Here is a 13,683-nt window from a genome sequence, read left to right as displayed (position 1 = left end):
AGACCATTTATGACCAACATCTTAAAAAAACATTTATGCATGATGATAATGCATGATTTTATTGTAGTAAGATATGAATGGAATAAGCTGCACACAATAAAAAAAAAAGTGACATCACTTGAAACATCATATGCACAGAGTGAAACAGGTGATACAGTTTAAATGTATGTGAATTAGCTAAAATTATTAAAGTTTAAATTATTAAAAGTTTGATAATCCCAACTGTAACCAAAAGAAGATTAGCAGAAGGAACAGAATGAGAACACATGGCAGCAAATGTTACTGTTTTCATTCATTATGAATGAGAGGCTACTAAAACACAATCACCTGAGTATATAAGAACATACTTCTACTTCATTATTTCTCGTTATATTTACGTACCAAGAGAATTTAAATTTTACATTTATTTTTACTTTGTGTGCTGAATTTAAAAAAACAACAACATAATTTGGATTTTATTGTGTTTTGTGTCCAAGTTAGGTTTGCTTCTCCTACAGAGTAAAAATATTTTTGCTTTCACAAAATATTCAAAAAATCAATAAATAAATCCATACATGCTTACATGCACATGCAAATAAATACATAAATAAATAAATGGGATATTTAAACCACAGAAAAACTCAACGATTCATGAAAGAAAAAATTGCTTCCACTGTAAAACATCTGACCACACTGCCACCTGCTGGACTGAAGATAAAATACACCTAATGAAACAGGATTAAAGTAGGTAAGAAAAAGAAAACTCGAAAAATAAAACAGCAACAACACATGGCTAGAAAAAAAAGGTTACATAATTTTACAAAACATGATGTACACTTCATTTTCAATCTTTAAAAAATTTCAGTAAAATCTGATCGTGATCTGTTCTGTGTCATACCTCAAAGAACATAAAATATAGATTACTGTAAAAATATTGCACATGACTACCAAATGAATACTGTTAACAGATCAGCTTTTATTTTCTATTTTGCTGTTGTTGTTTCTATTTTAGTCTTTGTTGCATGAATTAATTCAAGCCCGCTATAACCACGGTTTGAAGTCTTCATTTGACTAAAGCTGGTGGGTGTTTAGAGTTCGTCTGTTTGGAGGATTTATTCCCATCTCTCTGTTAAACAGAGAAAAGAAAAAAACCCTCAAAAAACAGATATACACATAATTTATGTTTCATTTCATGCATTCATAATCTGAATTGAATCATTAAAAAAAATTGAGACAGGAGTTAGGTTAATAGAAAACTGGCTGACAAAAGTACTATCTATTTAATTGGGTTTAAACATTTTCATGAACAAAACTTAATTCCATTTTGCTTTAATAGCTCTTTGATCTTCCCATATTTTTCCTTGTTTATCTGAATAAAATATCAATACAAGCAACATACAATTAAAAAGTGAAAGAAGAACATAACTTTAACTTCTTTTCCATTTGCAGTACAGTGCCAGACCAGCTGCTGCCACGACCAAAAAAGCTGCAAAGACTCCTCCTCTGAAGCCTCTAACAGGGACAACATTCCCTAAATTGAAAGATTATTTTTCATTTAAACTGTCGGATGTATATTTATGATAAACATTTTATAAATAACTGACACATTTTTGCGTGTTGATGAATGAGTAATTGTAAAGTAAAGTAAATAACTAGCACTCTACACACCTATTTGATTTGCTGGTTTCCAGACTCACCTTGTTCACTTAAAGTTGCGTTCCTCCAGTTTCTACGAGTGCTGATGTTACAGCTAAAAACAGAATCTTTATCACTGTCTGAAAGTATCAGAGAACTGCTGATGTTGTAAAGCTGCTGTTCTGTCTGCTGGACTGTGGTTTCATACTGGAGCGACACATTGGATGGAGGGCTGGTGGACCAGATTAACTGGGGTTCAGGGAAGATTCCCTCTGAGCTGCAGTTCATCGTGTTTCCTACTTGCTGAAGATTGACTTCTTGTACTGGAGCTGCAAAAGTGTATTCAAATTTCTCATGTTACAATCAGCTTTATTTCTTGCCTGCTATATATAGACATAATGAATTGCAACTTACAGTTACAATATTGACTCAGAGCTGCAGGCTTTAAGTGTAAGTTCAACGAATTTTCACTAAATATGAAGAGAAACTCATCAATTAAAAAAGTATAACCTGAATGCTCACGATTTTGTCTTATATTCTTCTGTATTTTTATTTCATGTGCTATTATATTCATATTTTACTCCATACCATTTACTTCAAGGTTTATAAACGATTCCTTGTTTCCTGTGATGGTGCTGGTATAGCATTTGTATCTGCCTTCATCCTGAACATCTGCCCACATCAGCAGGAGTGAAGCATTTCCTCTGGAGATTTGGTTGTTGAATAGTGAAGTCCTGCCTCTGAAATGCTTGTCCTGAAGTGCGGGCTGGTCTTGGTTGTGGTAGAATGAGTGGACATGAATGTTTCCTGCAGTTTCCTGCAGCCAGTGGATGACTATGTCAGTGTCACTTTGGAAAGTGCACGGTAAGATGCATTTTTCCATAAATACACAGGATACTTCAGTATCTGAAACATCAGATAATTAAAAACATAAAAGCTCAGTTTAGGAAAAGCAGCTCTGCAACCCACATTAGCTCCTGAGGCAACAAAACAAAGACATCAGCAAACCAAAAGTGTTTGTCATCACGGAAGGCTTAACAGCTGCAAACCATTGTTAGCACCTGGTTACAACTCGGCTCAACACAATGCAGCACAAAGTAAACATGTCAATCAACCTCACGATGCTAGATCAGGAAAAATGAGTGGCATCTGAATCACTGGGCGAGAACCAAACAACATTTTTCTTCACACACACACACACACCCACACACACGCACACACACACACACGCACACATATACTAGACACAATCTAAGTCCTACAGTGGCTTCATTTTTGTAAGATAACAGCAATAGCACTTTTTTAGTTACCTGAAACATACCAGAATATGACAGCTGTTTGTTCTGTTGATTGTTTTTAACTAAAAAACATTATAATTAATCAGTTACATTTCAGTTGTTAGTATTAAAATTTGTCATAGCATCATGGCAACAACAGTTGGAGTGTTAACATCGTATTTACCTCCTTTGGAAACAGTCATCATCCACAAAAACACCACAGTCACAAAAACCATAACAAAGTTTCCATAACAAAGTTTCATGTTTCCTCCAATTCATGGGACCAAAACACCAAAAAAGAAAAGAGATTTGAGAAAAGACGTTTCCTGGTGCCGTAGTTAATCTCAGCTGTATCTAGACAAACAGGTCTGTCCTGACAGGTGTCAGCTATGTATCGCTGTTTCATCAACACAGATGGAGAAACAAAAAAAGGAGGTGGAGAACTAAGAAGGACAATTAAGTATTTTTTAAGATGCTTAGCCACAACCCTTTCTAAAATTCTAGCAACAAATGGTATTTTTCGAGATCTACACTGCTATGACGAGAAGGGTCAAGCGTTGACGTTATTTTACATGGCAGCATATTTAAAATAAAAGGGACTTGACAAATGAAGCATTGATTATAGTGAGCACACAGGAACTGACAGACTGAAAGACATTTTCTTAGAGGCTTCATTTAAAAAAAAAACAGCAGGTGGAACAGGAGTACAGAAGCAGGCAGCTCTCACATCTGTGACTCACATCTCCTCGTTTTTACTTTGGGTTTGAATATTTGCTGTATTTTTTCTAAAGACAGATGTCAGAAAGAACTGCAGAGTATGGATGAGCACTCCTGAGGTGACAGGGTCTCAGAGACCCAGGCCCTGCACATTCAAGGAAGGCAGGGAAAGAAGAATCCCCCTCCTTGGAAAAGATCTAGGCACTGAGACATTTTCCACATAGGCAATCAGAAAAGCTCAGCGTTGCTCACTAGCTACCCCACACTTCTGAAACAGTCTGAGCTTCACCTGGACACCTGCTCTTTCCTTCTCCTCCTCTGTGGCCTGCATGGATCCACAAAGTCCCCATTGAGACCACCAGATGAGGATCTAACCAGCTGCAAATCCAACAATAAGTGTCTCTCAGTAAAAGCACACAAACTCTGAATTGTGTGTATATGTATATATATATATATATATATATTAGGGGTGCAACGATATTCGTATCGATATTGAACCGTTTGATACAGTGCTTTCGGTTCGGTACGCATATGTATCGAACAATACAACATTTGTAATTTATTTTATCAATTTTCCTTCTGACGATGCTGTCTGTGTTGAGCGCTCAGTGAATCTGTGTTCGACTACTCCGCCTAGGCTGCACTGTCGAGCGCAGATCCACTGAGCGCTCAACACAGACAGCATAGTCAGAAGGAAGAGCGCAGGGCAAGCTAGCGAGACAGAAGTTAAGCTCTCCTTGCAACAGGCAAATTGAACCTCATTCAGATCTGGCGTTTGGAATTATTTTGGTTTTCATGTGGCGTATGACCCTGAAGGTAAGCGAGTCATGGACTAAAGTAAAACAGTATGTTGGATGTGCCATGCAATGCTCAATTACATTGGTGTGAACTAGTGTGTTAGCGCAGTTAGCTCGTTAACGTGTTGGCCGTGTAGCCCCATGCACGGAGTGATCGGCGGTAGCTCGTTAACGGAGATTTGCCGTGTTGTGGCGTTAAGGTCATTTCAACGAGATTAACGCTGACAGCACTAGTGGGAACACAACGAATATGACTGCACATTTACGCCGACATCATCGTAGTGCAAAGACAAGTGGAAGCAGACAAAAAACAACAAGCATGCTACTAACTTTAGCCGAGTCATTTAGACAGCTGTTAGCACATGATTCTCCTTATGCTGCTGAGAATATAGCCCAGAAGAAGCGGATAGTATAGCTTTTATTTTGGAAAGAGACATTTCTCTGTAATAAACTCTCTTTTCCAAAGATGAGTGATTCCTCAATCAGATACAGGGCTTGCAATATCGCTAGCCCGACGTCCTGGAGCTAGCGATTTTTTTCAGTCGGGCTAACAAAATCTTTCTCTTCCCTGCCCGTCGGGCTATTGTAGGAAAAATATATGTCAATGCTTTTGCATTTTTTCAGAAATGTAGCTGGGTAATTATGTCATTGGCATCGGTGAGCCACTGTCAATATGTGACATATTGAAGTGGCGTTTGAATTTGTGCTTGTTTTTTTGCTTTCACTTTGCAATGACAGCACTGATCTGTGAGTGATGATAATTTGTGCACCAATTCCTCTGACATAGTCTTATTAATTGTTAGCTTACTATGCAAACATGACAAGTGAAATCTCCCGCAGCAAGCTTAAACATGTGAGAGGTTGATCGCGCAGAGAATCGCTGAGCTTATGTGAGTCCGTGTGTAAAAGTAGCAGTATATATATTTTAGTTCTGCTGAGCCAAATAAGACAGGTCAGGGTGAAAAAGTGACAGCCAAAGAAAAGCTTACCACAAAACGGAGAAGTTATGACAAATGAGACTATAAGGCAAAAAGAAAGTGCACATGGACAAAAGAATTTCTGTGGCTGCAATATGACGAGCTAAATAACCAGGGCTGCACATAAGTGGTCCGCAGGTGCGCATTCGCTGTCAAAATAAAAAACACGCACAAGGGTTAGGGTTAAATTTAAAAACTGTACTTTTGAGTTAAAATATATATTTATAATTTTAATAAATGACAAATTAAAAAGGCATGAACATTTTTTTGTATCGAAAAAATATCGAACCGTGACACCAAAGTTTCGAACCGAACCGAACCGTGAATTTTGTGTATCGTTGCACCCCTAGTTTTTAGTGTAAAACAATACGCAGCCCACATGCTTGAACAGCACTGCGAGTGGCAACTGCAATGGCCGGGAATCGAACCCGGGTCAACTGCTTGGAAGGCAGCTATGCTCGCCACTATACCACCATCGCTGTGAAAGACTGCAACATCACTGATTCATTGTCCGGCTTATACAGATTTTCAGGACAATTAACAAGGTGGGCATTGTGATTACTCGCTTGTCAGGTTCTAAACTGGTCAAAAGGTAGATCACTAAAAAGACTAGTGCTTTCATGCAACTGCACATTTAATCTCATCAGCAAAGCTTCTTTGCTACTCAAGTGTGGCCTCTCACGCATTTAAACTCTTGCGTGATTTTTAGCACCTTGAGAGTCGCAATGGTCACGCGAGTTCTTCAGGTCACAGCAGACAAGGTGAGAATAGGTGTGAATCTGTCTTGGGACGAATCTGGGACGAGGACATCTTTGGCTCCTCTTTCAAGTTATTGGACTTTGGCAAAAAGGTTTTACGCTTAATTCAAAAATGAGAGCAAGTGTCTGTGTCCCGAATACAAAGTGGGAGCTGGTTCCACAGAGAGGGGCCTGAAAAGTGATGGCTCTGCCTTCCATTGCACTTTAAAATCCCCTCGGAAGCCAGCAGTCTGAGAGCAAAGCACTCTGTTGGGATGATATGGCACTGTGAGATCTTGTAGACAAAATTGGTGGTGATTATTCAAGACCTTGTGTGTGAGGGCAAGTATTTGGATTTTTATTTGGGATTTAATTGGGAGCCAATGAAGAGAGAAGTCCATATGGGGGAAATCTACTCTGTCCTTCCAGTCCCTGACTGTGCTCTGGATGCAGCGTTTTGGAAAACAGTGTAAAGGCTTTTCAGGAAGCTTTTAGGACACTGTGAAAATACTGAATTTGAATAGTGGAGGCTAGAAGTAGTGAATGTATCCTTCCTCTCTATCATTAGATGGAGAGAGTGTACAAAGGCCGGCATAGTGGGTCTGTGGCCACTCTTGCTTGCGCTTTTGCGTGTCTGTCAGCCAGCTGTGGAGAAGAGCAAAGTTTTTACATGCAAAGAGCTGTAGTGAAAAGCAGTGTTCCAAACAATGAAATGTGTCCACTCCTTGTGCTTTTCATGCAGTAATGTTTGAAGCTATTTCTGCTGTTGTCCCATTCCCGGTGAAATCCGCTGTGCCTCCAATCCCGATCCCAGTCCTCTTGCAAAGCAATCAGCATTTGTCAGACGCATGAGTCATTGGTTGTACTCAGACTGGATCCTGGACGACTACACGGGGGCACGTGTGGGGTGGCTAAGAGAGCAATTGAAGGATGCCATGTTTACTGAATATGTGCCTAATTTTGTCAGGACATAGCTGGGTCCAATGCTTCTGCGTGCTCTATTTTCACAAGCAAAGGCCTGGCTCTTTCTCCTGGCACCTTCTCAGGTGATCTCCATGCCTTCTTCTCAAATCAACGTCAGGACTGCCGCAAAAAAGCTGACCGTTGTCGACAGGATTCGAACCTGTGCGGGGAGACCCCAATGGATTTCTAGTCCAGCGCCTTGACCGCTCGGCCACAACAACCACATTGGACTGTGCAACTACATACTTGAAACTACATATAGGGTGATCGTGGCTCAGGGGGTTAGGAATCGCATCTGTAACCGGAAGGTCGCCGGTGTGATCCCTGGGCTCTCTGTCCTGGTCGTTGTGTCCTTGGGCAAGACACTTTACCCTACTTGCCTACTGGTGTTGGCCAGAGGGGCCGATAGCGCGATATGGCAGCCTCGCTTCTGTCAGTCTGCCCCAGGGCAGCTGTGGCTACAACTGTAGCTGCCTCCACCAGTGTGTGAATGCGAGAGTGAATGAATAGTGGTATTGTAAAGCGCTTTGGGTGCCTTGAAAAGCACTATATAAATCCAATCCATTATTATTATTATTATTGAAAGACATACGTCTTCCAAGTCCTACGCCACACATCTTTCAAGTAGGATGTGCACAACAACGGCCACGCTGGATTGTAAATGCGGTAGCTGCATGACTTTGGTGCGAAAGCTTGTGGTTTTGCAGTTCCGTGAGATTGGTGCAGCACAGCTGCGGTTGAAGCTAGCTGGCTGACATTAGCTTGCTTGTTTGCATGAACAGTAACACACACAGCTGATGATTTTGCCACCGCAAAGAGCTGATCAGTACATGGTTAGTAAAATGTTATCTTCATTCCAAACATTGAGCACAATATTTAAAGTGGGACTGGGTGTCTTTATGAAGAAGTAGCGTGTCCAATCACAGTTTCACGTAAGAAGGTATAGGTATGAAGTGATGAGAACTCAAAGCCTGTGTGAACAGTGTCTTTCCACAGCAAACGGTAGCAGCGAGGCCGATGAAGAATACACCTGGCCTGACATTGTAAGCATTTGCAGAAAGAGCGGAGAACGTTTTTAGTGTAAAATAGTACGCAGCCCACATGCTTGAACAGCACTGCGAGTGGCAACTGCGATGGCCGGGAATCGAACCCGGGTCAACTGCTTGGAAGGCAGCTATGCTCGCCACTATACCACCATCGCTATGAAAGACTGCAACATCACTGATTCATTGTCCGGCTTATACAGATTTTCAGGACAATTAACAAGGTGGGCATTGTGATTACTCGCTTGTCAGGTTCTAAACTGGTCAAAAGGTAGATCACTAAAAAGACTAGTGCTTTCATGCAACTGCACATTTAATCTCATCAGCAAAGCTTCTTTGCTACTCAAGTGTGGCCTCTCACGCATTTAAACTCTTGTGTGATTTTTAGCACCTTGAGAGTCGCAATGGTCACGCGAGTTCTTCAGGTCACAGCAGACAAGGTGAGAATAGGTGTGAATCTGTCTTGGGACGAATCTGGGATGAGGACGTCTTTGGCTCCTCTTTCAAGTTATTGGACTTTGGCAAAAAGATTTTACGCTTCATTCAAAAATGAGAGCAAGTGTCTGTGTCCCGAATACAAAGTGGGAGCTGGTTCCACAGAGAGGGGCCTGAAAAGTGATGGCTCTGCCTTCCATTGCACTTTAAAATCCCCTCGGAAGCCAGCAGTCTGAGAGCAAAGCACTCTGTTGGGATGATATGGCACTGTGAGATCTTGTAGACAAAATTGGTGGTGATTATTCAAGACCTTGTGTGTGAGGGCAAGTATTTGGATTTTTATTTGGGATTTAATTGGGAGCCAATGAAGAGAGAAGTCCATATGGGGGAAATCTACTCTGTCCTTCCAGTCCCTGACTGTGCTCTGGATGCAGCGTTTTGGAAAACAGTGTAAAGGCTTTTCAGGAAGCTTTTAGGACACTGTGAAAATACTGAATTTGAATAGTGGAGGCTAGAAGTAGTGAATGTATCCTTCCTCTCTATCATTAGATGGAGAGAGTGTACAAAGGCCGGTATAGTGGGTCTGTGGCCACTCTTGCTTGCGCTTTTGCGTGTCTGTCAGCCAGCTGTGGAGAAGAGCAAAGTTTTTACATGCAAAGAGCTGTAGTGAAAAGCAGTGTTCCAAACAATGAAATGTGTCCACTCCTTGTGCTTTTCATGCAGTACTGTTTGAAGCTATTTCTGCTGTTGTCCCATTCCCGGTGAAATCCGCTGTGCCTCCAATCCCGATCCCAGTCCTCTTGCAAAGCAATCAGCATTTGTCAGACGCATGAGTCATTGGCGGTACTCAGACTGGATCCTGGACGACTACACGGGGGCACGTGTGGGGTGGCTAAGAGACCAATTGAAGGATGCCATGTTTACTGAATATGTGCCTAATTTTGTCAGGACATAGCTGGGTCCATTGCTTCTGCGTGCTCTATTTTCACAAGCAAAGGCCTGGCTCTTTCTCCTGGCACCTTCTCAGGTGATCTCCATGCCTTCTTCTCAAATCAACGTCTGGACTGCCGCAAAACAGCTGACCGTTGTCGACAGGATTCGAACCTGTGCGGGGAGACCCCAATGGATTTCTAGTCCATCGCCTTGACCGCTCGGCCACAACAACCACATTGGGCTGTGGAACTACATACTTGAAATACATACGTCTTCCAAGTCCTACGCCACACATCTTTCAAGTAGGATGTGCACAACAACGGCCACGCTGGATTGTAAATGCGGTAGCTGCATGACTTTGGTGCGAAAGCTTGTGGTTTTGCAGTTCCGTGAGATTGGTGCAGCACAGCTGCGGTTGAAGCTAGCTGGCTGACATTAGCTTGCTTGTTTGCATGAACAGTAACACACACAGCTGATGATTTTGCCACCGCAAAGAGCTGATCAGTACATGGTTAGTAAAATGTTATCTTCATTCCAAACATTGAGCACAATATTTAAAGTGGGACTGGGTGTCTTTATGAAGAAGTAGCGTGTCCAATCACAGTTTCACGTAAGAAGGTATAGGTATGAAGTGATGAGAACTCAAAGCCTGTGTGAACAGTGTCTTTCCACAGCAAACGGTAGCAGCGAGGCCGATGAAGAATACACCTGGCCTGACATTGTAAGCATTTGCAGAAAGAGCGGAGAACGTTTTTAGTGTAAAATAGTACGCAGCCCACATGCTTGAACAGCACTGCGAGTGGCAACTGCGATGGCCGGGAATCGAACCCGGGTCAACTGCTTGGAAGGCAGCTATGCTCGCCACTATACCACCATCGCTATGAAAGACTGCAACATCACTGATTCATTGTCCGGCTTATACAGATTTTCAGGACAATTAACAAGGTGGGCATTGTGATTACTCGCTTGTCAGGTTCTAAACTGGTCAAAAGGTAGATCACTAAAAAGACTAGTGCTTTCATGCAACTGCACATTTAATCTCATCAGCAAAGCTTCTTTGCTACTCAAGTGTGGCCTCTCACGCATTTAAACTCTTGCGTGATTTTTAGCACCTTGAGAGTCGCAATGGTCATGCGAGTTCTTCAGGTCACAGCAGACAAGGTGAGAATAGGTGTGAATCTGTCTTGGGACGAATCTGGGACGAGGACGTCTTTGGCTCCTCTTTCAAGTTATTGGACTTTGGCAAAAAGATTTTACGCTTCATTCAAAAATGAGAGCAAGTGTCTGTGTCCCGAATACAAAGTGGGAGCTGGTTCCACAGAGAGGGGCCTGAAAAGTGATGGCTCTGCCTTCCATTGCACTTTAAAATCCCCTCGGAAGCCAGCAGTCTGAGAGCAAAGCACTCTGTTGGGATGATATGGCACTGTGAGATCTTGTAGACAAAATTGGTGGTGATTATTCAAGACCTTGTGTGTGAGGGCAAGTATTTGGATTTTTATTTGGGATTTAATTGGGAGCCAATGAAGAGAGAAGTCCATATGGGGGAAATCTACTCTGTCCTTCCAGTCCCTGACTGTGCTCTGGATGCAGCGTTTTGGAAAACAGTGTAAAGGCTTTTCAGGAAGCTTTTAGGACACTGTGAAAATACTGAATTTGAATAGTGGAGGCTAGAAGTAGTGAATGTATCCTTCCTCTCTATCATTAGATGGAGAGAGTGTACAAAGGCCGGTATAGTGGGTCTGTGGCCACTCTTGCTTGCGCTTTTGCGTGTCTGTCAGCCAGCTGTGGAGAAGAGCAAAGTTTTTACATGCAAAGAGCTGTAGTGAAAAGCAGTGTTCCAAACAATGAAATGTGTCCACTCCTTGTGCTTTTCATGCAGTACTGTTTGAAGCTATTTCTGCTGTTGTCCCATTCCCGGTGAAATCCGCTGTGCCTCCAATCCCGATCCCAGTCCTCTTGCAAAGCAATCAGCATTTGTCAGACGCATGAGTCATTGGCGGTACTCAGACTGGATCCTGGACGACTACACGGGGGCACGTGTGGGGTGGCTAAGAGACCAATTGAAGGATGCCATGTTTACTGAATATGTGCCTAATTTTGTCAGGACATAGCTGGGTCCATTGCTTCTGCGTGCTCTATTTTCACAAGCAAAGGCCTGGCTCTTTCTCCTGGCACCTTCTCAGGTGATCTCCATGCCTTCTTCTCAAATCAACGTCTGGACTGCCGCAAAACAGCTGACCGTTGTCGACAGGATTCGAACCTGTGCGGGGAGTCCCCAATGGATTTCTAGTCCATCGCCTTGACCGCTCAGCCACAACAACCACATTGGGCTGTGGAACTACATACTTGAAATACATACGTCTTCCAAGTCCTACGCCACACATCTTTCACATGACTTTGGTGCGAAAGCTTGTGGTTTTGCAGTTCCGTGAGATTGGTGCAGCACAGCTGCAGTTGAAGCTAACTGGCTGACATTAGCTTGCTTGTTTGCATGAACAGTAACACACACAGCTGATGATTTTGCCACCGCAAAGAGCTGATCAGTACATGGTTAGTAAAATGTTATCTTCTTTCCAAACATTGAGCACAATATTTAAAGTGGGACTGGGTGTATTTATGAAGAAGTAGCTTGTCCAATCCCAGTTTCACGTAAGAAGGTATAGGTATGAAGTGATGAGAACTCAAAGCCTGTGTGAACAGTGTCTTTCCACAGCAAACGGTAGCAGCGAGGCCGATGAAGAATGCACCTGGCCTGACATTGTAAGCATTTGCAGAAAGAGCGGAGAACGTTTTTAGTGTAAAACAGTACGCAGCCCACATGCTTGAACAGCACCGCGAGTGGCAACTGCGATGGCCGGGAATCGAACCCGGGTCAACTGCTTGGAATGCAGCTATGTTTGCCGCTATACCACCATCGCTGTGAAATACTGCAACATCACTGATTCATTGTCTGGCTTATACAGATTTTCAGGACAATTAACAAGGTGGGCATTGTGATTACACACTTGTGAGGTTTTAAAAGAAGTTGAATTTAGATAATAAAAATAACAAAAACACTTTTTACAGTAGCTTCACTCGTGCTGTCCTTTTCTAATGTTGATCTGCCGGTGTTCCTTCAGGTAATCTGGATCTTTAAAAGTCTTATCACATATATCACAATCAATCCTCCTATTTATTTACGAAAGTGAATAGGAAAACTGTATGTTTGTATGTATGTGTTTCCAGCATGTTGCAGATCTGAAAGAATATAACCTCCGTCACCACTATGTGAGTCTTCATGCCGACAAATATGACAACTTTCAAGGACAGTGAAGTAGAGAGAAGGTGAATGAACCGTTGGTGGGTCTGAAGAAACAGCCGTCTGTATTTACTCACAGCCTAGACATCAGTGACAATGCAGTGAAAGCTAGCTACCTCATCGCTAATGAAATTGCACTAGCATCAAAACCATTTATTGAGGGTGAATTTTTAAAAACGTATAATGAAGGCATCGGAGATAGTGTACCCTGAAAAGCGCCAGGCCTTTGTAAATATCAGCCTGACAAGAAACACAGTTGCCAACAGGATTTCTGATCTTTCAGAGGATTTGGACAGCCAGTTGAAGCAAAAAGTAAAGTTATTTATTGCGTTTTCAGTTGCAATTGATGAAGGCATGGACATTACAGATGTTCCGCAACTGGCAATTTTCATCCGCGGAGTTGATGACACATTGACCGTTACAGAGGAGTTCGTGGAGTTGGTGCCGATTACAGATACAACGACCGCAGCTGCTATTTTCACCACACTCGTCGGCGCACTGGACAGGGTTGGAGTGGAGTAGTCCCACGGTGTCAGCCTGGCTACAGCTGGTGCGCCCTCAATGATTGGGAAAAAAGCAGGCGCCGTAACCAAGTTCAGAGATAAAGCGCAATCTGCAAATGGAGTATTTGATTTTTGGGCTTTTCACTGTATTTTGCACGAGGAAGCTTTGTGTTGCAAGTCATTAAAAATGGATAATGTCATGAAGGTGGTCATCCAAATTGTTAATCCCATCTGTTCCAGAAGCCTCAATCACCGTCAGTTTGTCAGCCTTCTCAGAGAAAAAGACCACATCTATGGCCTGCAATACCACACTGAGGTAAAATGGATGAGCTGAGGTGCTATGCTGAGGCATTTCTTTGATTTACAAGAAAAAAATTGAACAATTCATG

At 42.3% G+C, this 13,683-nt stretch overlaps 1 protein-coding gene across 3 annotated transcripts; it reads right to left on the bottom strand.

The window, feature by feature from the left end:
* Window positions 1-702: 702 nt before the first annotated feature.
* LOC309713813 (V-set domain-containing T-cell activation inhibitor 1-like) lies at window positions 703-5,067 on the bottom strand. Of its 3 annotated transcripts, XM_082545683.1 has the most exons (5): window positions 3,076-5,067; window positions 2,203-2,520; window positions 1,677-1,943; window positions 1,406-1,510; window positions 703-1,105 (listed from the first exon to the last, which is right to left on the bottom strand). In XM_082545683.1, exons 1-4 carry the CDS (start codon window positions 3,152-3,154, stop codon window positions 1,407-1,409), a joined length of 768 nt encoding a protein of 255 aa, XP_082401809.1. In that variant the 5' UTR covers window positions 3,155-5,067; the 3' UTR covers window positions 703-1,105; window position 1,406. The 3 variants fall into 3 exon arrangements, with proteins under 3 accessions (XP_082401809.1, XP_082401808.1, XP_082401810.1); XM_082545682.1 differs by having other exon boundaries at window positions 703-1,510; XM_082545684.1 differs by having other exon boundaries at window positions 703-1,510; window positions 3,898-5,067.
* Between the last annotated feature and the right edge of the window lie 8,616 nt (window positions 5,068-13,683).

The sequence above is a fragment of the Aulonocara stuartgranti genome (genome assembly GCF_965226115.1).
Source record: "Aulonocara stuartgranti genome assembly, chromosome: 9".
In the NCBI taxonomy this organism is placed as follows: domain Eukaryota; kingdom Metazoa; phylum Chordata; class Actinopteri; order Cichliformes; family Cichlidae; genus Aulonocara; species Aulonocara stuartgranti.
Note: the sequence above shows the minus strand (reverse complement) of the source record. Positions and strands in the feature narration are given on the sequence as shown.